The 26,119-nt window shown below is 42.1% G+C and overlaps 2 protein-coding genes across 7 annotated transcripts in view; one reads left to right on the forward strand and one right to left on the reverse strand.

Annotated features, from left to right (window-relative positions):
* Positions 1 to 4,414: 4,414 nt before the first annotated feature.
* Positions 4,415 to 12,027, forward strand: STOML3 (stomatin like 3). The gene is given in 8 exon segments (XM_041118590.1): positions 4,415 to 4,459; positions 5,799 to 5,975; positions 6,805 to 6,877; positions 8,132 to 8,214; positions 9,816 to 10,019; positions 11,548 to 11,795; positions 11,797 to 11,846; positions 11,849 to 12,027. Coding segments are annotated over 8 exon segments (1,059 nt in total).
* LOC115353412 (complement C4-like) overlaps positions 7,287 to 26,119 on the reverse strand; it is a 65,940-nt gene continuing 47,107 nt past the window's right edge. For 2 of the 6 annotated variants that reach the window (XM_041118595.1, XM_030042783.2), the window contains 11 exons: positions 25,871 to 25,930; positions 25,311 to 25,404; positions 24,382 to 24,550; positions 22,632 to 22,719; positions 21,920 to 21,994; positions 20,728 to 20,836; positions 19,656 to 19,745; positions 19,194 to 19,286; positions 18,340 to 18,423; positions 14,788 to 14,920; positions 12,276 to 14,460 (listed from right to left, as the gene is read on the reverse strand). In XM_041118595.1, the coding sequence (XP_040974529.1) occupies positions 14,322 to 14,460; positions 14,788 to 14,920; positions 18,340 to 18,423; positions 19,194 to 19,286; positions 19,656 to 19,745; positions 20,728 to 20,836; positions 21,920 to 21,994; positions 22,632 to 22,719; positions 24,382 to 24,550; positions 25,311 to 25,404; positions 25,871 to 25,930 (1,134 nt within the window). In that variant the 3' untranslated portion in view covers positions 12,276 to 14,321. The other 4 variants (XM_041118597.1, XM_041118596.1, XM_041118598.1 and 1 more) reach the window with 4 other exon arrangements.

The following is a 26,119-nucleotide window of genomic DNA, read 5'->3' on the forward strand; positions in this document are numbered from 1 at the left end:
CAAATGTAGCAGTTGCTGCAGAGAACTGTTGGAGAATGGCCTGCTTACAAGTAAGCACCTAATCATCATGCCTGACCTGAGCCTTTGTGCTGCTTTCGGAATAGAATTTTGAAGGCTGTAGCTACATCAGGACCCTGCAGAAATAGCTGAACTGCCACTGACCTGAACTACTTTCATCTAATGTTGCTTCTAAGTCAGTAAGTCCTGCTAAAGTGGCTTTGGTCTCAAACTGGTTTTCTTTGTGTTACTGCTCTATGATACGGGGCTGTGCCAGGCTGTGCAGCACCAATGAACTTGCAGCTTGTAAACTGCTTTACCCCAGAGCGCTCATGTATTTTCTTCTTTGAGTGTTTTATAGCACTTTGGGACATGAGTAATCCACATGCCCCTGTATAGCCCCAAGGAGAAAGGACTAAGATTGCCCTGCCTTTGACTTCAAATTTTTGAAACGGGGAATAAAAGTGCAGCTGAAATTAACAAGGAGAAACTAATAAAGCAATGTTCCTGAACATAAAAGAAAAACACCTTCTGCTTTAGTTACCTTTCAAGGGATATATTTACAGGCACCTCAGGGAATTATCAATAAACAGCAGGGAGCAATTATTTCTATTAGATTTTAATATGTTTTGTTCATCTATCTGATGGTATAAACAGCTGTGTAGATTGTGGCATTCAAATGGCTTGGAATAAAGTTATTTTCAACAAAACTGAGTTGCTCTAAAAAAAGGTGATGTTGGGGTAGTTTTGCATATTATGTTTTTGCTTCTGAAATGGTTAAAGCACATATTTCTTCTAACTGTCCACCCTTGCTGCCCTGCTGGTAGGCATCTGTCCTGAACAGGTTTGATCTTGCAGTTCAGCGTGAGAAGCCAAATAATGAGGAAAATGCTACAAATTACTTCAAATGGATATTGTCACATATTTGGAAGGGTGTTGCAATAAGTATGTCAATCCCAGTTTTGCAAGCTGTTTGTACTTCCGTTTTTTACTGTGATTTAAAACATCCATACAATGGTGTATTCTCATCTCTGTGAAGCTGAGAAAGGATTTTCTGGGGAGCAGTCAGCTTTGAATGACCCAACTGGGGCCAGTGTGATTACTGGCAGGGATGAAGACTTGACTGAAATGAAGCTGGAGCTGGATCTTCAAAGATATTCTAGATGATGGATGCCCACGGAAAACAGCCATATAATTAATGCAGCTATATGTCAAACTCATAATTACATATGAAAAGCCACCTCTCATTTTTTCCTCAAATAACAAGCAACAGATTTGTGTCCTTTGAGAAGGCTGCTCTCTGCTGCTGCAGCCTTCAGAAATGGCCTAGTCTGAAATGCTATGCTTGGTTTGATTGTCAGTATTAAAAACTGTTTTGTGAAAAATATTCTTATTTGGGGGAAAATTTTAAGACTTTGGAGCTGAAATGCTTCTACTGTGGTTTTTAGGTTATCTAGCACAACAGGGTTCAACCTATAGTGATGGACAGTACCAAGAAGTGTGTGATGAGATATTCTACACAGAATGGGGATGTCACCTGGAGAATTATTTATGTTGCTAGTGTTTGAGATCTGAACAGTAGCTGAGTCCCATGATATTAAGAGGTGTACAGCAGAGGAGCAGTATTCAATCCGTACCCTCTGGCTTTATAGAATCATAGAATCATTTAGGTTGGAAAAGACCTTTAAGATCATCAAGTCCAACCGTTAACCTAGCACTGCCAAGTCCATCACTAAACCATGTCCCTAAGCACCACATCTACACGTCTTTTAAATACCTCCAGGGATGGTGATGGAACGACTTCCCCGGGCAGCCTGTTCCAATGCTTGATAACTCTTTTGGTGAAGAAATTTTTCTTGATATCCAATCTAAACCTCCCCTGGTGCAACTTGAGGCCGTTTCCTCTTGTCCTATCCCTTGTTACTTGGGAGAAGAGACTGACATCCACCTCACTACAACCTCCTTTCAGGTAGTTGTAGACAGCGATAAGGTCTCCCCTCAGTCTCCTTTCCTCCAGGCTAAACAACCCCAGTTCCCTCAGCTGGTCCTCATAGGACTTGTTTTCTCTTTATCTTGTCTTTCTGTCTTGTCTTGTTCTTGTTTTTTCTCTCTGGTGACAGATATTACTGATTCACAGAAATAGTTTCCAGCTTGGATTTTGTGGGGTGTAAAACCAGCTGGGCGAAGTGCATCCCCAGCCAGAAGATGGCCACAGAAGACCATGGAGTTACATCAGATACAACCCTTATCAGCAAGACTTTGTTTCTGTAAACATCCCCTCCTCACCAGGGTAACTAACTCCCAGAGGGCTCTCATACAAGTGGGGATTTCTCCTTCTCTCACCCTCCCTCTCTCTTCAGCACTTTGCATGAGCACTGTGCAGTCTCAAGGTATGCTGCTGTCTCATCTGCGAGGGGATTAGAGCTTCCCTCGAATGGGATGGATCCCAAGAGAGAGAGATGTCCAAGAAAAACAACATGGAACATCTAATTGGTAAGCCTTGCTTTGTGTATGTGTGTGTTTTTTTTCTCATAATAAAAAGGAGCAAAACTAACCAAACAAAAAAAGTACATTTGATCCTAGGCATTCATCATGTCTCCCGCGTAGGCTGGAGATGAAAATTCAGACTCTGCCACTGTGAGTGACAGAGCAAATTGCCTCCTATTGCCCTGCCAGCGTGCATCAGCATCTACCTTCCAGCAAAATGACCCCAGGGACTAAAATGCCTGATTCAGCTATTGATACGCTTCTGTATGTAGGGATGAGGTGGAAAGGTTAAAATATGAGTTAGTTAGGGAAGGTAGAAGAATTTTTCAGCCCTAGAAAGACGCTTGATGTGTTTGGACTGGCGTGATGAACAGCTGGTGCTCTCCAAGCACGGGAACTGATGCCAAACCAAGTTGTTATTGGCAATGTGTGCTGTTTTTACCATTGTGTCTGGCCATAAGTATGGATGGTGTGGTGGGACAAGCCTGTGTCTTGGCAGGATTGATTTGGGTGCTTGTAGAAAGCAGGAGGGTATATAGTGGTTACAAGAGGCTGAGTCTATTCCATCTCTCTGTTGCTGTAGGAGACCTGGGAGGTTTTTGCCTGCAGTTCTTTATATTCTTCACAAGGCAACTTGGACATGAGCTTTTCATTTGCACTTCAAGTTTGACACCCACATTGTGATTTTGTGTATCAAGTGTGTTCGTGATGTACCATGATGAGTGCATGAAGGAAAAATGAAGTGAATCTTACGAGTGTCTTGAAGCTTTTTCACAACTGCTGATTGATGAGCTTTCACATTTTGCAGTGCATTGCAGCTCTTGGTTTGCTCTGGACTGTAGACCCAAGTGAGGTTTTTTGGTGGTTACGACTCTTGTAATCTATATACAGGCATGGCAAAATCAGGTCACTGATATGTTGGGTTGTGACTGATGCTTATTCACTATCATGCTTTTCTAGGGTCTTCCATTTGTCTTGTGGTTAAATGGTTTGAAAATTTGGGGTAATCGGAGAACGGTTGTGGTGGGTTTTGGGAAGCTAAGTCAGGATTCACTATTAAGAAGGCATACATTTCATATCCCGCTTTTCTCATTGAAATCTACATTTTTACCTGGCATCAGGATCTCTAGGACAGTTCTCATGGAGAAGGATTCAGTTGTACTTTGTTAAGTTTTGGATGTGTGCTTTTTGCCCATGGTGGCGATAAGTGATATCTTGGCCCCCTACCTCTTCTCAGCTGCTCAAATATCAATCTGCAGAGTGTGGGCATTTGTTCCCAGCCATTTCCCCCTGTCTGTGGAGTGTGTCATTCCTACCGGGTATCTTCACAGTGGTCTCAGGCGGGTGATGGCAGATGATGCTACAATCCAAAATTGTTTTCAAGCAGGTTCTTCTTAACGAAGTTTGGCACTGGAGAAAAAGATCTTCAGGCATTTTTCTGTAAGCTAATAATTTAGGTGAAATAGAGAGAGTGTAAAACATTGAGTCCCGGTGAACAAGATATCCTTCCATGATTAATTTCCCCAAGGTTTGGATTAAGAATTATGAATGATACCCATTCCATGAGTTTCCTTGATCTCTTTCCACTGATTAAAAGACGCTTGACTGCTGGTGCTTCATGTACCTGTTGTAGCCTGACACACCACTAGTGTTAATGTGAAGTACACTGTGTGGCAAACAAGCAGCAGTGAAAGCATTAAAGATTTTCACATTAAATCTTAAAAGTCCTGTCTTCATACACATGGCCTTAAGGTTTGCATGGTAATTTACTGAGGAGAGCTCCTCAAATCGTTCTTACCACTGATGGCAGAATGGCTGATGATACCTCATGAAACAACCAGGGCTTTCAAATAACAGTTTGTTGGAAAGGGCCAGAAGGAAAGCTGGGCTCCTGGTGCAGCAATTCTGTGCCCAGCTCTCAGGGAGTAGGATGGGTAAAACTGTGAGCAACAAAGGGCTTGTTTGTAACCCCCAGGTTTGCAGTTAACATTGCCAGCAGGTGCAGTCCAGCTATGCACAGGGGTACCCAAGAGAGGAAGGAGCTGCAGGAGGGCTGTGTTGTGTCTCCTTCTCCGGGGCTGCTGGGGGTTTTATGACAAACCTGTCAGTCCTGATCCGCTGGTCTGTTTGTTAGCTTGTGTCTTACAGATCAGGTAGCCTCATGCTGTTTCACTGTGGTGACAAGTTTTTTCTCACAGAGTATAAAATGAGTAGTTTTCTATTTATCAGTTTCTATCTGCATATGAATTTTATTTGATGTCAGAAATTCCCAGTGCTACCCTAGACCTTTGAAGCAGTGTATCCAAAACACCCTGCATCTTTCCATCAGCATGGGAGAGGTTCTCTGAGGAGACCTCTGAGCCTTCATCCCTATCTCCTGCCTCTTCCCCTTGTGTTGGGAAACATAGGCTGTGGTGTTCAGCTTCCTGTCTGCTGATGCTCATGCTTGCAAAAATCCTCTTCTGGCCCAGATGTGGCAGCCGGGCAGCCCTTGGGGCTAGTGCAGCCCGCATGCCTGCTGCTTCTGCTTTTCCCGTGACTCTCCTGATCCAAGGCATTTCTGCATTTAGCAAAATTCAGTTGACCTTGCAGCACTCTGTCCTGATGGCAGGACTGTCCTGTTTTCATTCCTTGCTCTCTTCTGTGCCTCTTCTTTGAGGACCTCAGCAGCTCCAGCTGCCCTTCTCTTCAAAGGGCAGCTGCTCCTTGATCACTTTTTCCTTGCAAAGAGCCTCCCAAACTTTTAGTACTTGAACAACAACTCACCACTGCCTTCCCTTCAGGCACTAAAATAATGAAATTATTTTGATATATTTTGATTTTATTATAATGAAATAATGACATTTCATTATAGTGAAATTTTGGCATGAGACAAGCTGAATGCAGTGAGAGAACTGCTCAAAATGCATGGGCGTGTATCTTGACGAGCACTGATTTTGAAGCTTATGGCCCAGTGGATGAACTGGTCCATCAATATTCCTCAAAATGTTCATCTAAAGACAGCAGGAGTTCTCTCATTTTCCTTAATACCTGTTTCATACAAACTAAATTTTTTGCCCCAGCCATGGCACACTGACAGAGATTCATATCCATGGATATTCCACCCAATGATTTATTTCTCCTTAACAGCTCCCAGCTTTGGCAATGCCTTTCATTTTTCCTCTTTCTTTCCTGTTACAAAATGTACTTTCTGAACCTTTTAACCTTTTGGGCAAAAGGGTTAGGCCTTTGTGGTTTTCTGTGAGCGATGGGACGGAGGAAGAAGGAGTGAGGCTCTGTGGACTTTGCAGTTCCTCATGATTGCACTGGGCTAGGTCTACATCCCTCAGGCAACTCTTTTCAAAATTTGCATTCATTCCTCTTCTTCCTTATTTTTTTTTATAGCTGACAGGCAGGAAGGAATTGGTGTCTGTGGCTGGATCCTGGTTTCCCTTTCATTCCTCCTGGTCCTTATTACCTTTCCTATTTCCATCTGGGCATGTATCAAGCTAGTGGGATTTGAGGCACATAAAGAACCCTCTATTATCATCGCTGTTACTTATCTTTATTGATTTATTGATTTTGTTAAGACAAGGCACTTCACATTCTCTTTTTGGAAATCATAAGGGCTTGTAGTGAAGATGTGATCTGGGACCAAGATCCATGTTCTTCCACTGACTTTCTGTACCACCACAACTTACTCATTTAATTTCTTCCAATCTCAACTTCCATCATCAGTTAAAATTCCCTGCTTTACAACACTGGGAGAATAAATCGACAAACTTTTCTGCAGAACTCATACCGGATGCTGCCAACACTAGTGATTAACATCAGTGCATGGGAACATGGGTCCCTGCACTGAGTGACTGTATAACCTAAACCCACAAAATGCCCCTTCAAGATATGGGCATAAGGTGATTAATTTAAAGCAATTTTTAGGGATGAGTTACCAGGGTGATTGCCCTGAACACCAGGCCTTGAGTAGTCCTGATACACTAACCGAAGTAGTTAGCTAATCTGAGGTGAGACATACTTTGCCTACAGCTCCTCTGAGTGTAGTACTGATGTTGGCAGAGTTGTGGGTAGCCTCATTAGATCAGTGGCAACTCTTTCATACTTGATCTGTTTTGTAACCTGTTTGCAGGGCCGGGGTCTGAGTTTTTCCAGCAAAGCATAAGGTGAGGAGAAGATGAAAAACACCTAGTGATTTGCAGCTTTCTTGGTTCCTATATTATTTGTACTTTTTTCACATTTAATATGGATGCCAAAGATTAAAAAAATCAGACCAGAGAGCGGCAATAGAATTAGTTGTAAAATTCTAAATTTAAAATATTTTCCTAGGTTATCAGAGAATATGAACGTGTTGTTGTATTTCGTCTGGGACATATACTGTCTAAGAAAGCAAAGGGACCAGGTGAATGCATGCAGTTTTATTCTGTTAAGATGCACTGGTTTTATTTTATTACGGTGCACTCTAACCACATAGAGAATTGCAGAGATCCATGAAATCCTTCTTCATAGCATAGGGGGAGATGAGATGGTCCTCTCTGCTGCAGTTCCTTTACCTGCAGGCTGTTCATTTTTCCGAAGAGAAGATAAAGCCACCCCCCTGTCACAGCACAACACAGAAGGTTGAGGACCTTGATACCAGGTATGATTTTGCTGTTGAGTAGGTTGGACAACAGAAGGTTGAACTCATGCTGCAGACACTGGCAGGGAACCAGGGAGGTTTAAATGCAGTCTTGAGGTCTGCCACAGACTTTTTTGAATGACTGTGACCACTCTCCCTGTACCTCACTTACAGCACTGCTTGTTACTGCCAGCCCTTTAGCTGTCTTCTGCTCTGAAAATAGTAAATGTGTCAGGGCAGGGACATTCTGCATCGATACAGAGTTTGTTAGAGTCACCTAGGATCAGGTTACAAATCACAAATACAAACCAAACCCAACAACATGAGGTATTTCCATCAGTGCAACTGCCACCTCTGTGCAATGAAACTGGGCAAACTGGAAGCTGAAATAAGAGGAAAAAGTCCTTTTCAGGGACTGTCCTTCCTCTTGAATAATAGCCATGTAGTCCAAAGAGCAGCTAGGGCAGGTGCAGAGCTCTTCTGTGTGGCTCAGGGCACCTAAGCAAGGTGCTGAGATTAGAATAATAGTTATGTCAAGTCTCCCTCTCCAGTGAAGGGAGAGTGGGGACTCCTTTACAGGATGTGTCAGATCTTGGGACAACGTTCCTCATGTGGGAGCCTACAGGTGCTGCAGGAATCTGGACCTGGGGGATGTCTTTCCTGGGGACACACATACTGTACCGTAAATGGCTTGTGATTTAAAAAGGAGGAACTAAACAAAAGCATGGAAGGAATTTTTGCAAAAAATCTCATGGCAGATTTGAGACCAGAACTGCAATCCACCCATTCCTAGTCCAGAGCTCTAGCTCATTAAGCTCTAATAAATTCATAGTATTTGCAGATATCTGCATTTCCCTCTGTTATTTGAAAATGCAAAACCTCACTGTTGTCACCTCCTGTAGCAGAAAGAACAGCTGTAGTAGTAAGTGGGCTCATTCCCCACCCTGTAGATATTTCCATCTCTTTGCTTTGCACAGGATATCTGTTGCTAGACTTAGCTTTCAGAAGTCTTTCATCTAATTACTTTTTATTTTTCAGGTATGATCCTCATACTTCCATGTACAGATACATTGATCAAGGTTGATCTTAGAACAGTTACCTGTAACATTCCTCCACAGGAGGTAACTATTGTCTAGCAGCCATCTAAGACAGAAATAAAAGATAGAGCTGATTCATGGCACGATCAAAAATAATGCAGGCGTTTTATAGTCTTGCAGCTGTGAGCTACCATATAGAATTTAGCTTATTTGCTGTATCTTCTGACTTCCAAACTGCTTACAGAACTTCTACTTATGAAAACCCGCAGACGCACCACTGCAGGTCAAGCAAACTCCTCTTGCTGATGTTCAGAACTGTAAGATAACAGATGGGGGGGGTGGGGATAGAACTGCAGATGGGAGACAGAGAGGACAAGAGAGGAGAGGCTAAAAAATTCACAATTATATTGTTATTCCTTACATGGAAATGAAGCAATAGACTAGTGTAAGATATCCAGAAATGAATGTCCTAATAAAATCAGATCTGACATGCAGCTCACAGTTCAAAAAAGCCTTCACTGATGTTGTAGTTGTTGCTTGAAGGTACGCACACTCTACATGTTTCTGAAAATTACATATGGGTAACAGATCTCCTTAATCTAACAGGAATTAGCAATCATCCACAAAACTCAGATCCAAGCAGGAGTGGTGGGGCGTATCTTTAGGCATTTTATTGACAAATATTGACTGAGGAATTTAATCTGAAGAATCAGTTGCTGAGCAATTCCTGTCCTCCAGATGAAGTTTTGGCTCCATGTGGCCCTAGCCCCACTGCAGTACAATGCTTCTGCTCATGAGTTGGCACTGCTGTGCCCTTCCCTACAGGAAGAGCAGAGGAGGAGGAGATGGCCCCAGGATTGCCCATTGTGTTCCCCGGGGAGCTGTTTCTTGGACCATTATCTTTCTGTAATCACAAAGAGCCTTTTCTCAGAGTGCAGGTGGCAGAGGTGCATGTGGTGGAATGAAAAATGGCTCCCCTGAAATGGGAGACTGGAAGGAAGGTGGTTGCAGTACTTGTGCTTTACAAGGCTTAGCAGCTTTTGGCAAAGCTTCTGCAGTGGTTGGCAGGGCTTCTGTGAAGCGTTTACTTGGAGGCTAAAGGTGCTGAGGAGGGAAGAGATAGTGGAGCATCATTAGTGCTCTGCTGAGGGCAGCTGCCTGCTGAGGCACAGGGGACTTGTCTGGCAAAAGATGACACAACACCTCTATGAATACTGAAATATTTTTCAGAGTTTCTTCTCACAATTTCTTGAATTTTGCTTTTAATTTTTGTTATAATTTGCTGGTGTTTCTTACAAATACATTGTTTAGGGGAAGAAGCACAGATCTTCCAAACTGCATGCAATGTATAAAAACATTAATGGCCTTTTCTACAAGAAAGGAAGAGGATAGCCATCATTTATTATTGCAGAAGACATTAACTCAAGTTATGAGATTCACTTCCTATTGAAACAGTTGTTTAAAGGCTATATACAACATTTTGCCCCATTTTAAACTTTGGTGATGCTGGATAGCTTCCTTGAAGTAATTTCTCGGAGGAATGACAAAGAAATCAAAAGAAATTCTTAGTTTCCTTGAATTATCAGGGCCTTTTCCTCACTAAGGGGGAAAAAAATTATTCCCCTTCCTTGACAAAGGATGTCTTATTGGATCCTTCTCTAATTCTGTACATTTCTGGAACACAGATTCTCACGAAAGATGCCATTACTACCCAAGTTGATGGGGCGGTGTACTACAGGATCCACAGTGCTGTCAGTGCCATTGCTAGCATCACTGATGTCCACTCAGCTACCTTCCTCTTGGCACAGACAACCCTAAGAAACGTTCCGGGTACACAGAGTTTGGCTCAGCTCCTGGCAAGTCAGGAGGAGATTGCACACAGTATCCAGGTAAATCTGGCTCTCAAAACTCATGAGAAGCATGGAGATGTGTTCGGAGGAGTACCAAATCAGAAATAATCTCTCTTTCTTTCTTCAACAATGAGAACATTTACCTTTATGTTTTTTTCAATTATGCATCTCATTGCTTAGAGTCAGAAGGAGTTATTCCAAAGGTATTTCCCCATGTTCTTGTAGAAGACTTATTTCCTATCAAAAAGCAATGAAGATTCTGAAATTATCCAGTGTCTTGAATAAATCAGTTTAGTCTTTGCTCAGAGGCTGCTGCAAGTGGTGAGAAAGAAGTCTGCTGCTTGTGGGAAGCTCTATCTTGAGCAGACCCTTGATTGAGGTTTAATCAAGGCAAGGCTTGTATCTCTTGTAATAACAACTAAGAGTACAGAAACGAGTTGTTTTATGCTTTAAAATGCCATCTGTTTTGTTTTTGTTTTTATTTGGCAGCCAAGGAGAGAGCAGAGAAGAAATCCAACACCTAATTTGCTCTTTTCAGTCAGAGACAAGGCATAGTCAAATCAAAGAGAGATTGTACCCCTCTCCAGGCAGGAGAGCAGCCGTTGGCAGAGCCAGGGTCATGGTGGTGACGTGGATTGCAGTAGTGCCCAGGAGCCTAAGCCCAGAAGAGCATGCCAGTGCTGCAGGGCTGTGCTGTGTCTTTCACCTATAGCGTGCTTTTATAGCGTTGTGCTGTTTTAGGAAGTTGCTGTAGTATTACTATGTAAAAGGGAGAATTTTGGTAAGTGCCCACCTAAAGAAAGAATGGGGATCATAATTTAGGAGGCAGTAGGGAAGCCACACAGGAGACACCAGTGTTGATGAGCAAGAGTGTCATAAAGTTGCAGTACCCGTCGTACACCCACACATTGGATCTTGGTGCCCCTGGAGGGCCCGTCTTTCTGTTGTGCAGTGTTACGGATGCACGACTAACCAAATCCAACAGGTGTTAAAACTCAAATTTATTCTTCAGCAAAAGTTAGTTAGAAGTCCGGTAACATTTTATAAAACCACAGGCTCAATGATGTAAAGAGAATTAATACTACACGGCCGACTTAAGAACCCCCAAGATTTAAAGTGGTGGCTCAAAATGCGCGTCTCACTCACCTAAAAGCTGAGGGCTCTCTCCCTCAAGGAGTTACCCTGGGCAGTGCCCCAACCCAAGGGGGGGGTCCCCAACCACAGACCCACTGCCCCAAGAAGGACTGGTTCCAACATGTCCTCCGGCGGGACCCCCTTTATACCCCTGTCGAATCCCACCTGTGGGCATTTAATCCTATTGGCTAGGAGGGTCACCTTGGTGCACCTGGCGCATCTCGATTGGCCAGTTCAAATTTCAACCTGCAGTCTCCAGGGTTTCCTTCCCCTTCTCCCTTCCTGGAGAAGTTTTGTTTCCTGCTGGCAGGATGGGGAGGGGGAATGTACTGCCACATGCAGGTTTGCATGCTGCCTTTCCTTCTGTCCAAGGAGCAGTGTACTCTCTGCCATCACTGTGCTCTTCGTGGTGGGTTGTGTGTTTGTCCCTAAGGCTATCCTCGACAGCACCATGGAGCAGTGGGGAGTCAGAGTGGCCCAAGCGGAGATCAAAGATGTCAGGATTCCCGTGGCCTTGCAGAGGCCAATGGCAGCTGAAGCAGAGGCTGCTTGAGAGGCAAGCGCTAAGGTGAGATCCACAGCAATGTCTACCCCCTCAAGCTCCCGTATCCTTGTCCCAGGCATCCAAGTGCCTGTTTGTTTTCTCCTTATAGTAAAGGTGGATTTTCACCACTATGCATCATGGCACCATTTCCATTTCTCTTACTCTGCAGGTTGTGGCAGCAGAGGGAAAATGAGTGCTTCTAAAACCCTCAAGCAGGCCTCCATGGTGCTGGCTGAATCTCCAGCAGGTCTTCAGCTGCACTACCTGCAAACTTTAACAACCTTGGCAGCAGAGAATAATTCCACCATTGTCCTTCCTCTCCCTATAAATGTGCTTGAGAGTTTGGGGCAGAAAAATAGAGGGGGATAGAGACTGCTCTGTGCTGGCTTCTTGGGCAGAGGTTTAAAGGGTTTCCCATGAAGCAAGGGGATCCAGATTACCAGAATTAAAGTACAAGCATGCCTGGGTCCTCTGTACCAAAAATAGGAGTAAAAATAGTTTAAAAACCTCACATAGCGCTCACATTAGGAGACTGCATTTGCAAAATTCAGGCACTAAGCAGTTTCAGCATAGACTCATTTCCAAGTGAAATGGAAGAAAACATGTCAAGATGCATGTTAGACCCAATATGAAATTTTAATGGTGCTTTTACCACATTTTACAGTCTTGAGTGTAGTAATTATTTGGTGAATTGTCTGCTAAGCAAGAACCTCTGAGCAATTGATGTACTCCACACAGCAAAAGGGTCAGATGCTGGTATTTAACTCAAGTCCTGTGGAGTGGAAAGAAGGATTTGGCCTCTAACTTTAGAGGTATTCTCTCATAACTATTAGCAGAATTACTGGATAATTGGTATGTCAGTGGAACAGCCTATTCTTTATCTTATATGAGTAAAAATTAGTACTTGCTTTACTGACCTCAGCTGGATTTTGCCATATTACTGACATTTTTATAAGCTCAGTAATAAAAGGAAGAGAATATATGCTCATGCATTACAGTCACATTTCCTAAATCTGAAAGCTGGGGCAAACCTTGAGGAAAACAAATTGTCCTATGTTAATTTAAGTGTGTGTCTTTCACTTTCAGGAGGTTTCTTATCCTCCCATGCAGATGTCACGAAGCAGTGGTGCAGGTTTTCATAAAATGAGCCTTCCCCACCCTCCATCCATGCAATGCCTGGCAGCTGAGCAGGGTACATGCCTGATATTTGAGTTCCTCTGCCATTATACCTGAGTTTACAGCCTTCAAAAAGAGCTGGGCAGTGACGGGCTGTGAATCTGAAGGCTCTTGTAGAGTGGCTGTTCTGGTAGGTGCTGGTGCTTTGTAGTGTCTTCTCCACACAAGGCTCACTGCTGCCCCTCCTATCCAATAAGGTCATTTGACTCCAGATTAACCAGATCAGCATGGACCTACTAATTATCATATTGTTGATACAGGCCCTTCTTATTTTTACTGCAGTGTAACACAAGCAGTCCAGGTGGCAAATTTTTGCACTCAGTAGCTGCTGGCACGAAGACAGTGGTATGAGGATCTGAGGATGGTGACCTATTCAGCAAACACAGCTTTTTATTGCAGCTCTTCTCTCCTTCAGACATGACTGCCAAATGGAATTTTGCTGGCAAACTAAAGAAGTAAAACCTGTATTTGCAAGTTATCTACGTATCAGTGTTATCAAAACATTTTCTACAGACCCTTTCTTATCCTAAGAAAAAAGATGTTTTGAGTTTGGGGGTTATTTTTCATTGCCAACTTAGTTTGCCATTTGTGGAAGCCTTTATAACTGTGGCAGTAAACCCCCCACCTTTCCCTGACAAATATTGCATCTCCACTGCAGAGCTGTTTGGATAGCCACAGAAGCAGCAATGCTTTAGAAAAATGCAACCACAGATTGTGCCAGGGTTTTTTTTTAAAGTAATGCAAATTAATTAAACTCAAAAAAAAGAAAAGCTTGAAAAACATGTGACTACAGAGGGCAATTAAAACACAATTCTGTGCCATCAGAGAGCTACGAGCACTAACTAGGCTGTGCAGGACTCCTGGGTCAGGCACAAAACACATCCCTGATGCTGGGCCAGTTCCAGTTCCAGCTTCAAAAGCATGTATGGGAATCCTGCTGTGGTACAAGTGGAGTCATTCATTCCCCTACGTAAGCACTCACAAGTAAAATCAGAAATTCACTGAAGTGCTGAAGCATGAGTGTTAGGAGCTCTTTTCTTTCAGCAGCAGCATAACACAGGCTATACTTGGTAAGCCCATGAATGCCGAGTCTTCTTTCTGACCCATGCAAATTTCTTGGCCTCTTTAATGTACAGTGACAATGACTGCAGCAATTAAGCAGCTCTGCAAGCACAATATTTTTTTTCATTTGATCCCCTGCAGGATAAATGCACTGTTGTATAATGGATCAGGGAGACAGAAATTCCTGCTCTCTCTTCACCAGTGTCAGGGACAAAAACCACAATAACTAGTAGAGTAACTGCAATTTTTGTTATATTACTCCCCTCCCATCTGCAAGAAAATACCCCAGTCAGCAAAACAGATAGCAACAGAAGCAGCTCTGCAATGTTTCAAGTGCCACTCTGATGTACAGACTTTGCAAGAAAAATTCAGGAAGGAGCTGAGTCGCAGTCACCTGGATAGGATGTGGGGAGCAGAGCAATTGTTCAGAAGAGGCACAGGCTGTCACGGATGTTCATGAAGTCCTGCAGGTCAGCACAGGCTTGCCGGTGCAGGGTGGTGCGGCACTCGCTGTCGTCTGGAATTTTCTCTACCCACGCTTGTGCATCAAGTAAGTACTGCATCCTGAGTGCAAGTAGGACAGGTAAAGGTGAGACACTACTGCTGACCTGCAGCAAGAGGAAAGTGTAAACCTCGTGGGGTCATATCCCTCCACTGAAGCATCTCTGAGATCAAGAGGAGTTATACTAGCCAAGAAACTTGCCTGAAACTTTCATATAGATGAGCTGATGGATTTGGGTGGCTGAGCTCTTCCCCACAGCTTGCCTTTTGTCTAGAGAGTTAGTTAAGTTACTCTTCGCATTTTAGTAATGCCAGCAGAATTGGTCCCTAAGAAATTTGGCCCACAAATAGCAATAGCAGCCACTGCTGCTCAGAAACCATTGCACTTACTTGTTGTTGCAATCAACCGTTTGCCCATCTTTCCCCATGAGGAGGTACCATTTGCCAGTGACCATGTTTAACTTGCATGTGGAGCGCGTTAGGAACTGTCGGTGGGCACCCACTTGGATGCTTTCATCGGCGGCTGTGGCATGAGAACAGAAAACCCCATGAACTTTTCTAATAAAGAGTAGAACCATAGCCCGCAGGACACAACACCTTGTGGTCATTTACTCCACTGCTAAGCCAAGGTAATATTTCAGTTGAGAGTTCTGGCTTGACACGAGAGTAAATAACCATGCTATGGTAGGACATATTTCCTTTAACATTACCTGACAAAAAGCCACTTCTGTCTTAGCTGGTTGTCTTGGCCTCCTCAGTAGTTACTGAAGGAGCTGTTTTGCTATAGAGATCTTTCAGGCTTTATGGCGTTTGTTTAAATCCCAGAGATTGAAAAAAAAGTCAAAGGAGAAAGAAAACATGCTATCTTATATTTCAGATTTCTCAGGTCTTAAAAGCTAGCAAACTAAATTCAAATGTCTTAAGGCTCAACAATGCAGCAGGTAGTATTAAAACCTCACTCTCCTTAGTGCACCTGACCTGAACTTCACTGATTTAGCCTTTATGCTATTTCCTCTGAAGCTGATATGTAGGACGTGCTTGGTGATCTCCACATTAAAATAACTTTGAAGATTCTGGTCTGGATTCTGGCCCAGAGGATTATTCGTTCAAGAGCTGCACTGCCTGTTACAGAAGTGGGCATCCAAGGGAGAGGAGAAGGGTACTCACATACTGCAATGACATGAGAGCTGGAAAGAGGCTTACTCACCAGTAATGGTGAGTTGTAAACATAATGCATTAATGCATGTCATGAGGATACTGTGTTGTTTGGGGAGAACAACAGTTTTCAAAGTCCATTTGAAAAAAAAAAAAAAAGCAGATAACAGCAATATTCTAATTTCTTACTCTCTTTCTAACTATAATGTGAAATGTCATGCACAACTGTGGTGACAAATTCAACATTAAACCAGCTTAAATTACAGGTAAAACATCACAGTCCAGAACCTTGTGCAGCCTCTGCTTTCTAAAGTACTATATTACAAGTATGGAAAGTCTAGTATTCAATCCTAAGAGTAGAATAAAAACCTGAAGTAGGATATTTTAACACTAATAAGATTTCAGAAAATTTGATGTAGAGTGCTAATCTGTGAAACCTAGCACTAAGAACCTCATCTATTTTCTAGTTAAAACTTGCATTAATTTTACATATGGTACTTATAGGCCAGAGAAAAGTCAGTCTTCAGTATTGTATGCTGTTTTACATTTGCATTCTTCTAAAGAATAATACAGTATTACAGGTTTTCTCATATAAGCCAAGGCGTTTCTATTGTTCCTATGCTACATGCTGTGCTGAATTTTCATTTTGTTCAAGGAATGCAAAGATGGATGAGAATTACTTGAGAAAATGATGGTGTTACGCCTCAGGTTCATTGTGCTTAAATTACCATAGTGTCTCTCAGTTCATATGCTTCACAAATGGCTTAACACAGTTCAGACTCTGGGGATCATAAGCATTGCAGCTATTAATTTAATAGGTTATTGTGTAATTTCCAATTCTAAATCTCCAATTTAAAAAAAATTAAATTTAAAATATAATATTCTAATGTATCCAAGCAGAATTGAAGGGAACCAATTACTTCAAGTTTTAGAATCTATTGGGGGGGGGGAGGATTCTGTGCTATTTTGCATGGGCCATACTGTTCCCCTAAAGGACTCATAGAACAGCATAAACATTAGCCATCCAAAACGCATGCCCTAATTCTATTAATAATCAAAGTAATCTGAGCAGTGTACATCTGCAAGATTCTCTTTTGCTGACTCCCAAACACAAATAAGTGTTTCCATCTGTCTTCTGAACCAACCCTTTATTTGCAAGGATTGATACTGAAATAATGCCAGGGGTCCAGAGAATGGTAATTTACCCTACTAATTCTCACCTATCCTTGGTGATGGCAACAAAGACCAACCTCTCTCAAAACAGCCCCAGAAAATACAAAAGATAGCAACGCTAGTTCAGTCATGAGCTGATTTGGATGCAATGCCTTGCATTTTCTTCATCATCATGGCTTCATGCCTCTTCTCAGCCTTTCCCAAGCCTGCTGAAATGCTCTTCATAGCCTACTGATGCTCATAAACTGCCTCATACAGCACAAACCAAAGGGGATTTTAAAGGGACCAAAACCAAGGAGGTGGAAATGGGAGAAGTCATCTCTTCCCTTCAACTTCAGATTCAAAGGAAGTTTCTCTCGGCTACCAAGAAACAAAATCTTTCCAGTGCTTGCCTGCAAGTTGTTTGTACAAATGCATTGTGGCCCAGAGCTCTAAATCCTTTTAGATCCTGTAGCTTTTCTGGAGGGATTAATGAAACTTTCCATCATGGTACTGTAATCTTCCCATAGCCAGTGTTTTGATCAGTAAGTACATTATCATTTCCCTGCTTATGGAAAATCCTGGGTATGACCAATGCTGTCTCTGGACTCGCAAAGCGTGGACCTGATTTTCTGACAAGAACTGGACATTGGGCACAGATCACAAGTTGTATGCCATGAAGTACTGGGTGACATCACCAGTACCCTGGGCAAAGATCAAAGGACTGAGATAATTATTCTGTTCTGCGGAGGGAAGATTTTGAAATCTCTGAAGTTGCTTTTTAAAGGCAATATCTGGCTGCCAAACTCAAAACTGAAAACCACATGATACCACAGTGGTTGAAGTCTGAGATGTCATCTGACAGCCTCTCCAGAAATTACTTTGAAGAATATCAGTGTTCACTGATATTGCTGATAAGTAAAGTTCACATGGGGACAGCTGGGATGGCAGGCCTGCAAAAGGATGTTGTGTGAGAGCAGTGCAAATCTGTACACTGCACCTAAAGAAATAGAAAGTACTCTTTGTGTTGTTATCACAATTATTAAATCAAAGTTCTAGTTTTCCTTTGTTCACTGACTTCAGGCAAGTCATTGTGGACAACTCTTAGCCTGTTCTGCAAGGGTTGCAAGTGCTTAATAATTAATTAACAAGCACTTCAGCTCTTCATCTTATATCAAAACAGAGGTCAGTGGATATGTCCACAGTAGAAAAAAATGTGGCTGAATAACAGCAGTCTATAAAGTGAAATTGTTGATGCAGAACACCTAATATCCACACTATGCATGTTTTTGGAGGGTTTATCTTAGACTAGCTCCAGTTTGGAGCCATGGACTGAATGCATCTGGAATGTGCCTTCTGGTTTATTTTCATCTGAAAGGATTGAAGCTCATGGACTCTGCGATTGCTCCACAATGTGAACCAAAGCAACCTACCCCTGAGCTGAACTGAACAGTGAGGTAGCTGCACCAAATGAACCTTGCAAGAAATCAGTCTTCTTGCAAGCCTAGTGTAGAAGTATATCTGGCCCTACTTTCTACAGCAAGAGAAGGCATCTGCATGGCTCGTATTGGCTAACATTAATCAACCTAGTTTTCCTGCAGGTGAATGAAAGGAGCCAAACATTTTGATACTTACTGACTTTAAGGATTCTGTGGATTTTAGCCTCATAGTAATCAAAAACATTCTTCTGTGTACTATTGAGGAGCTCCACCTCATATGCTGCAACAGACAACAACTGTGTGAGGCCACATGGAAACATGAAATTTCATCCAAAAACTGAAAAATGGGAATGCTTTTACCAGATGTCTATATAGAGGCTGGTGTACCATCTATTCACAAATCATGGCGGTATGAAAGACAACAGGATAGTAACCCTGTATACCTAATATGCTTTTAGAAAGTCAGGTATGAATCAACAACCTCTAGATTTGTATACCGTTTGTGTATTTGTTTTAAAAGAAGTGCCTATGTGATTAGGTTTTCACTTTTTTTCCTGTCATTCTGTTAGCACCTGACTTACCAAAGCTGCTGAACCAGTTTTCGTTCAGTAGCTCTTCCATCTTTCCATACAAAGAAGAGGCCAGAAAGGCAAATTAACAAAGGAGAAAATATTTGTCTAGCTCTGCAGAAAGAGCTGCTGAGCTATGGCATGCCGTGCAAAGCCTACTCTTTATCTCCATTCTGTAATATTAGGGATGTAGGGGATGGTGGTGCTCACACCACAGGTCTTTTCTAAACCATGTAACGTAATGTTGTCCATGCTTCCTTCTCCCAACATCCCACTGCATCTTTCTGAGGCCCTTCCTTTTCCTTTTCACCCCCCTGATCACTGCTACAGCACACAGCTTCATTTCGTCTCCTCAGCCTCTAGGCCAGATACAAAACCCAACTCATTTCAGGAGAGGTCTGGGCATATAAAAAAAACAAATTTACCTTTATTAAAAAGAACTGTGTCTAAAGTAAATCGACAGTTGTCTTTCATGCCTTACCATAATCCGCAATAGGGTGGTAGCAGACAAAACTAAAGCGTGTGGTTTGTGTTATGGCTTTACTGAAAGTTGATCTTTGTCTTGGGCAGGGACCTAGAGTGAAGAAAATAAATGATACATCTGTCTCTGTAGGCATGGATATTTGGATAGATATAGTTTACACAAGCTCATTCACTCAACATTATAACAGAGAATAAAATAAAAAGGCAGAACAACTTTCTTAGAGGTGCGGTAGAGGGTTTTTACATACGTGTGCACATGTATATATACATTGCATTCAACTGTCAAATCAATCCTGGATATCTTAAAAAAAATATATATTCTATTTGGTACCGAACGTACTAGAGGATGCTTTGTGTCCTGTATTATGCATTAGGATAACTGTAATGGTCCTCTCTGGGTTTAACAATTCTCATGTTAATAGTTTGTAGAAGTAATTATCTTCTTTTAGACTGGCCTTACCTTCTGCACACTGGCAAACATTGGCATGGCACACCTTTGAAAGCATGGCGCTGTGCTTGGGAGCAGTGTAGAATACACTGCACTTTCGGTCTGTGGAGAAGAAATAAAATGGCTTGTCTCAGAGCGCTCAAGTGGAAAAGCCTATGCAGTAGAAACTACATTTGCAGTTCAACTCTCCCCTGGTCCAGAGGAACCAGAGCACTAAGGGGTTAGATACACAACAGCAGTCCAAAAAGACCTATAGCCTAGGCACGTAGAGTACAGGGTTCACCTTGCCTTTCAGCTGAGCAACAACCTGGGGTTTTGCTTCTGGGTTTTTGGGGTTGTGGTGGGTTTGGGTTGGGTTTTTTTTGGGGGGGGAGACACATGACACTTTTGGGGTTTTTTTTGTGTGTGTGTGTGGGGGGGTTAAAGTTATACTTTTCCCTTTTTTTTTTTCCTTTCCTCTGAAAAAAATCCATCTTAAAAGCATCTTTAGACCATAGAGCTACAGTGAGCACTGCACTGTTTCAGAATAATGAGATAGGATCACTAATAGTTAGCAGTTTAAACCTAGTGTAAACTGTCTTGGATCCCTCAGCTTCAGGCAAAGTAGAGATTTGACCTAATTTTCAAATATTGTTTACATAACTCTGGCAAATAAGGATGATTTGCATTTAACCTTCTTTGAACGGGGAATGAGATTGGTTCCCCCAGCAATCACAGTACATAAGCCAAACCTCTAAGGCTGCCTATCTTAGATGCATAGAAAGACAGCCTGACCAAAAAGAATGTGAGTGGAACGTGCTTAAAAGCACCATGAGAAACAGGAACTCAGGAAACCTGATTTAAAAATCCATGAGTGTAAAAGTTTGTATCTTCAGTCCATTTGGAATAATGGACCCTTCCTGAGGATCTCTATTTAGATGATCTTAAGCCATGGTAGTAGAAGACAGTATTCAAGGCAGGTTATTTTAACACTCGACAAAAATCACATGGTTTCACACACTACATCAAAACCACCTTTCTATAGACTGGAGTTTGTTCTTGTAACTCTTTCAATCAGTTACATATCATTTTTCTGTGCCCTTACCAGGGTTGTAAAAATCATAAAGGATGGCATTTGCTGGCTGAACCAAACCCATGGGATTGATCTGCTTTGCCCCAAATGATATACAATCTGGTTCTGGTCCGCTTGTGAGCTGGAGGAAGAAGGAACAATAGTTACGATGAGTAAACTAACTCTTTCTCCCCCGTCAGTTTCTTATTCATTTGTGCCTGTACTAGCTGTTGAATGCTTGTTTCTGATGGCATAGGTGAGTTAATCATGATAGCTGTAGCCTCAACTTGAAGAAGGCATTTCCTTCCATGATTTTACTGGGAGATTTTGTGGATGAGTTAACTGGTAAAGGTAGTTTTGTAAGATGTGTGCAGGTCTTCTCTGCCTGAAACTGTCTGATCCAGACTCACTCCATCATCACTACTTTGGGGTTTACTTTTCAGCTTTTGCCTAAAGCCACCTTGCACTGGAGTAATGGGTGTAATATAGGTTCGCAGCCTATCCTGTACTGATGGCTGCCAGTATATACATTTTCCTTAGTAAAATGCTAAGGTCAGGGACAGCTTTTGACCTATGTAAAATACACAAATTATCTAAGACAGTCATAACAGCAATAACATTTATATTTTTTAATTTGTCTATTATCTTATATTTTAAAAAATCATTGCCCTGTGTGTGCTTTCTACAGGGACCCCCCTGCTTTGGCTGTGGAGGTGAAGCAACTCAAGTGGGTGAAGTCATTATCCAAAATATGGGGAAATATACACAGAAACTAGGGGTTTGATGTTTACATTTGTTTGTCACTATATGGACCCTGATCCAGAAATACTGAACTTCACATGCAAGGTGTCCATGTGGAATTTACAGGACCACCAGTTAACACTTTGTTAATCTTGGATGAAAAGCATCTCTTCTGGCTAGAGAAGGTTTCTCTTTTTTTTTTTTTTTTTGGCCAAAGACCAAATCTCAAACATGGACTACATCTCCTGGAACACAGAAAGGCAGAGGATGAAGATGCATGTTTCCCTTCTTCCCCTCCTCCTCCCTCTTTCAACTGAGCTGTTCAATAATAATATATGACAGGAATAATATATCACAGGAGTATATCAATAATAATATATCACAGGAAGGTAATGGAGTGTGAAAAATAATGATTAGGAGTAAAAAGAAGTCTATATATGCTATCTGAAATGGCAGAGATTGGAAAATCATTGAGTTGGCTTACCTCACCAAAGTAGAGCAAAACCTTTCCTTCCTTGTACTCATAGTGCTGAATGTATTGGTCTGTAGACATCACCAACTGCAGGAAAACAAACAAACAAAAAAATCAGAACAAAAACCTAGCATAATAGGAACACCTTTGCTACTGCCCTCTATATTCTGATTTGCTTTGTTTAGCTGTTTGTTTGCTTTATTCTGCCCTCTTTCTTCCTCCCTAAAGAAAACAGTCCCTGAGAGCATGACCCTGGGCAAACCTCCCCCAACCAAGCAGGCTCCAGAACCCAAAACTCTGTTGCCACATTTGCAGAGTGCTGTGCCCCAGCTCCCTGTCACTGTGCCCTACCAGCAACTGCCTCTAAAAGATGTGCTTGCATTCCCTCTTGCAAGCAGAGGACACACCGTCCTGACCTGTTGTGGGACAACAGTGTCGGTGGGGACAGCAATATGTGTTAAGAACAGGCACATATTTAAGTGCCCTGCTGAGCCTTGCCCTAATTTCTATTACAAGGGACTAAGAAGGCTGAGCTCTGTTCACCACAAGCTTTTCATTTCTTGTATATATTCAGCAAATATTTTATCAGAACAAGAATAATGAAAATATATCTATCCAAACTCTGTTTTGCCTTCTTTATTCTGTGGACTTTGGAAAGGTTTTGAAAGACAAATTTTCTATAGAATAAGCTATAAAAGATTGCACAGACAAGTGTGTTTCTAACCTGTTCGAGATCCTTTGTGTCAGGCTCTAAGCCACTCAGCAGAGAGAGATCAACCAGGGACATCTTTGGTGCATTGGAACCTGTGGACCTTTATAAGGGAGACTGTCAGCAGTGAACATCTGCTCTGAACAGCTAGCTTGCTTTGAAGAGTTTGGCTCTTCAGGCTTGCTAATGGTGAAACAAAACATTTTGCTCCATTTAACTTTCCTAAGTGGATTTTAATTTGAAAATTAGCTGCCTACCTCATTAAGAGTCATGAGGCAAAATTAGTCATCTAAACTAGTCAAATGGTCATCCAAAACCCAGGTGTCTTGCCTAAGCTTGTCATCTAGGCTTTCTTTATAGCTGATAGGCAGAAACAATCACCTTCAAAGGACAGTTCATCCCACCCATAAAAGCACTGTTGAAGATAGGGAAGGCAAACAGCACTGACAAAGTGTCTGGTTCTCTGTTACCTAGAGAGTGGAGATAGGAAATGAGTTTATCCAAAGTCTTCATGGACAAAGTCAAATTTACATCACCTTTGCTGTCCAAGGCAAAAATCCTCATTGCTCTAACTATCCATTAGGTATATATATTGGACTTCCAATCTTTTCTACTTCCACATTCTCAAAAATCAGGTAGTTGTGTCATTGCTGGAAAATGAAGTTGTTCTGCACTTACATAGACTGCCTTGCCCTAAGATATTCTACATACACTTAGCAGTACTTCAGAAACTTTTATTTTGGCACCCTCCTTTCCTCATAAGGGATGTACCATGGTGCAGGGAAGAAGTATGGTGATGTAGTCAGTGCTTTCAGTTTTTCTCCTGTGTCTTAACTACAACAAAGGGATCTTCACATTACTGTTTCAGCCTCACCCTGACACTCAGCAGTGTCCTGCGGAACAGTGGATCTGATAGTTGATAAATGTTACATAGCAATTAATGGGGAAAATGATGCTTCAGCCAGCACACAATTCACGAATACATGTTTAACTAGGGAGAGTGAAACCTGGGAATTAGGGTAAATCCAGCCCTCCCCTGCCATTGTTCATGCCACTGTCTGGGAGGGGGGATAAAAACCACTGCCTCCGAGGCTTTGTCAAAAGTCAGAGGAAAAGCTAAATTCTACTGGGGAGCAAAACCTGCTTCTGCCACCAGCACCTCTCTAGAAGGGGAACTCAGGACAGCCACCACTTTGTGCTTCTGTGACCCTTACCAGACTGTAAAAGGAAGCAAAAGCAGATGTTTCAGTATTACTCTGCACGGGAGGACTTCTTTTTCACTAGCTCTGCCCTTGCTTACTTCTTGATTGCCACAACAGGATATCCCTTCTGCCTCCTCTCCTTCCCCAAATAGTAGTAAACATCTTTTCTTTTTTATGAGGCCAGAGTGTGACCATGAAGGAAGTAACAGCATCTCTCCAGAAACTGTAAATATGTTATTACTGTATTCCAACTGTATCTACTTTATTTAATAAAAGACTTCTTTTAAATGATTAGCCAGCCAGGTGCTTTAGAGTCTCCCCAGAGTTTGATGGGGCAGAATCTGCAATGGACATCTGAGGTCTATGTAAACCATCTAAACCTCATACATTGTGTGGAAACCTTTTCTCCTGCCATGGGAGAGAGGATGCAGACTCACCATGTATGCATACTCAGAGATCACCAGGTTGGATGCCGAGCTTGCGGATATGAAGAGGGTGACTGAGTAGAATTACAAACAAAAATGAATGCATTTTCTAATGAAGAGCTGATCTTAAAGACCTACCTGACACAGACCTTGTACTGCAGCGATTCTGATTTACTGGGAGAGATCACATCCCTTTTCCTTCTGCTGTGGATATCAAACCACTCTATTTCAGACAGTGGCTCAAATGCGCTGTTTTCTGTGGCAAATGCGTCCTCATAATCTTCGTTTTCATCAGAGTATGCAGCTTCTGGAGGTGACAGACACAATCAGCCATGCACAAATTTGACTGAAGACCTGGTAATTTGGCTCCTTTTTGTATAATTATAAATACCAGTGGTCAGTCATGGCACTTCTATGGGTTTTATAAAAGTTTGCTGTACACCATCTCAGTATTTCTAATTAATTCAGAGTTAAAATTTTAGGAATAATTATAGTAAGAATAACCAGCAGATCTAGCTAAGAATGGGGTTTAGGCTATGCATACATATGTAAAGGACAATCCCTGCCTCCAGAAGTTAGCTATTCAAACAGAGAAAAAATGCAGACATAGGCAGAGAGGATGATGAATACACGCTTCAGGGGATGGAAAACAGAGTCTTGCTCGTATGAAAATCCTATGACAGATCTGCCCCAAAGAATTTTTAAGGCCACACGGTAGGTCCCTTATTAGCCAGGGAACTGCACTGGGGTTTCACCTCATGGTAGCCAGGAACACTGTGAAGGGAGTTTACCTCGCTTTCCTCCCAATTAACAAAGAAGCATTACTGTTAGTACCTGTGTATCTGTTAGGTACCCACTGCACCTACAGTCACTCAGATAGTTATTAAACTATTTAAAAATATTAATAAGCTGAACGAAACAATAACTAGGCAGAGTTCAGAGGCCTCTCTCTTTCCTTGTTTCATTCATTTATTCCCCCTTTCCAAGGCTGGAAAGCCATTAAGTATCATTAGCAGCTGGCCAAACTTGTCACCTTTGAGACCCAACCACTTCCCAATTTCACTCACCAGAGTACTTAATGCTCCCTTCCATTTCCACTGTTAAAATCAAATCGTTACATGTGTTGTTCTTCAGCTCAGAAGACCAGTACACTTTTAATATCTAAGATGAACACACAAACATCAAACCACTAAAAATATCATTTAAATGACAAGAGATTTACTTCTCCAGGACTTCAGCAAATGTTGATGGGACATGGGAGTACAGAGAGAAACGCCAGTCTCCCAGAGACACAGACTAGTCATGGAGGACTGTTGTGGGTATAAGCAGGAGAGGTCCCATGTGCAAACCACAAACGGTGTGGGACCTTTGAGAAAACTCTCCATTCCCAACCACAAAGGGGTCTTTCAAACTCCAGCTGCCTCTATCAGCATTGATGTTTCATGGACTTAAAGTTAAAAACAGGAAAAATTGACTGCCCCTCAGGGCAGTCTGTAGGCACTGAATTTTAGAAATTTGGAGGTAGGAACACAATGGATGAAGCCATGGCAAATAATTTCTCAGTCTGTTTTCAAAAAGGCATTAAAAGAATTCCAGTTGGACTTTAAATTTCTGATTTACGGCTTACACTCATTGTCCCATTTCCTCTGCCGTGTACAGACACTTTCAGTTTTCTCCCAAGTTCAAACTGCAAACCAAAGAGAGAGGAAAAAAAAAAATTTAGTCTGTGCTCAGCATTTGATTTATTGTTTTCCTGTGATCTTGACGGTCTTCTATGCCTTTACTCCTCAGAACTGGGGTAGGGAAAACCTTTAGCTATGGAAGCAGTTATGAGACCTCAAGTTTCATAAGATTTTTAATGTGCTGGACTGGTGCA

The sequence above is a fragment of the Aquila chrysaetos genome, chromosome 19 (assembly GCF_900496995.4).
Source record: "Aquila chrysaetos chrysaetos chromosome 19, bAquChr1.4, whole genome shotgun sequence".
Lineage (NCBI taxonomy): Eukaryota > Metazoa > Chordata > Aves > Accipitriformes > Accipitridae > Aquila > Aquila chrysaetos.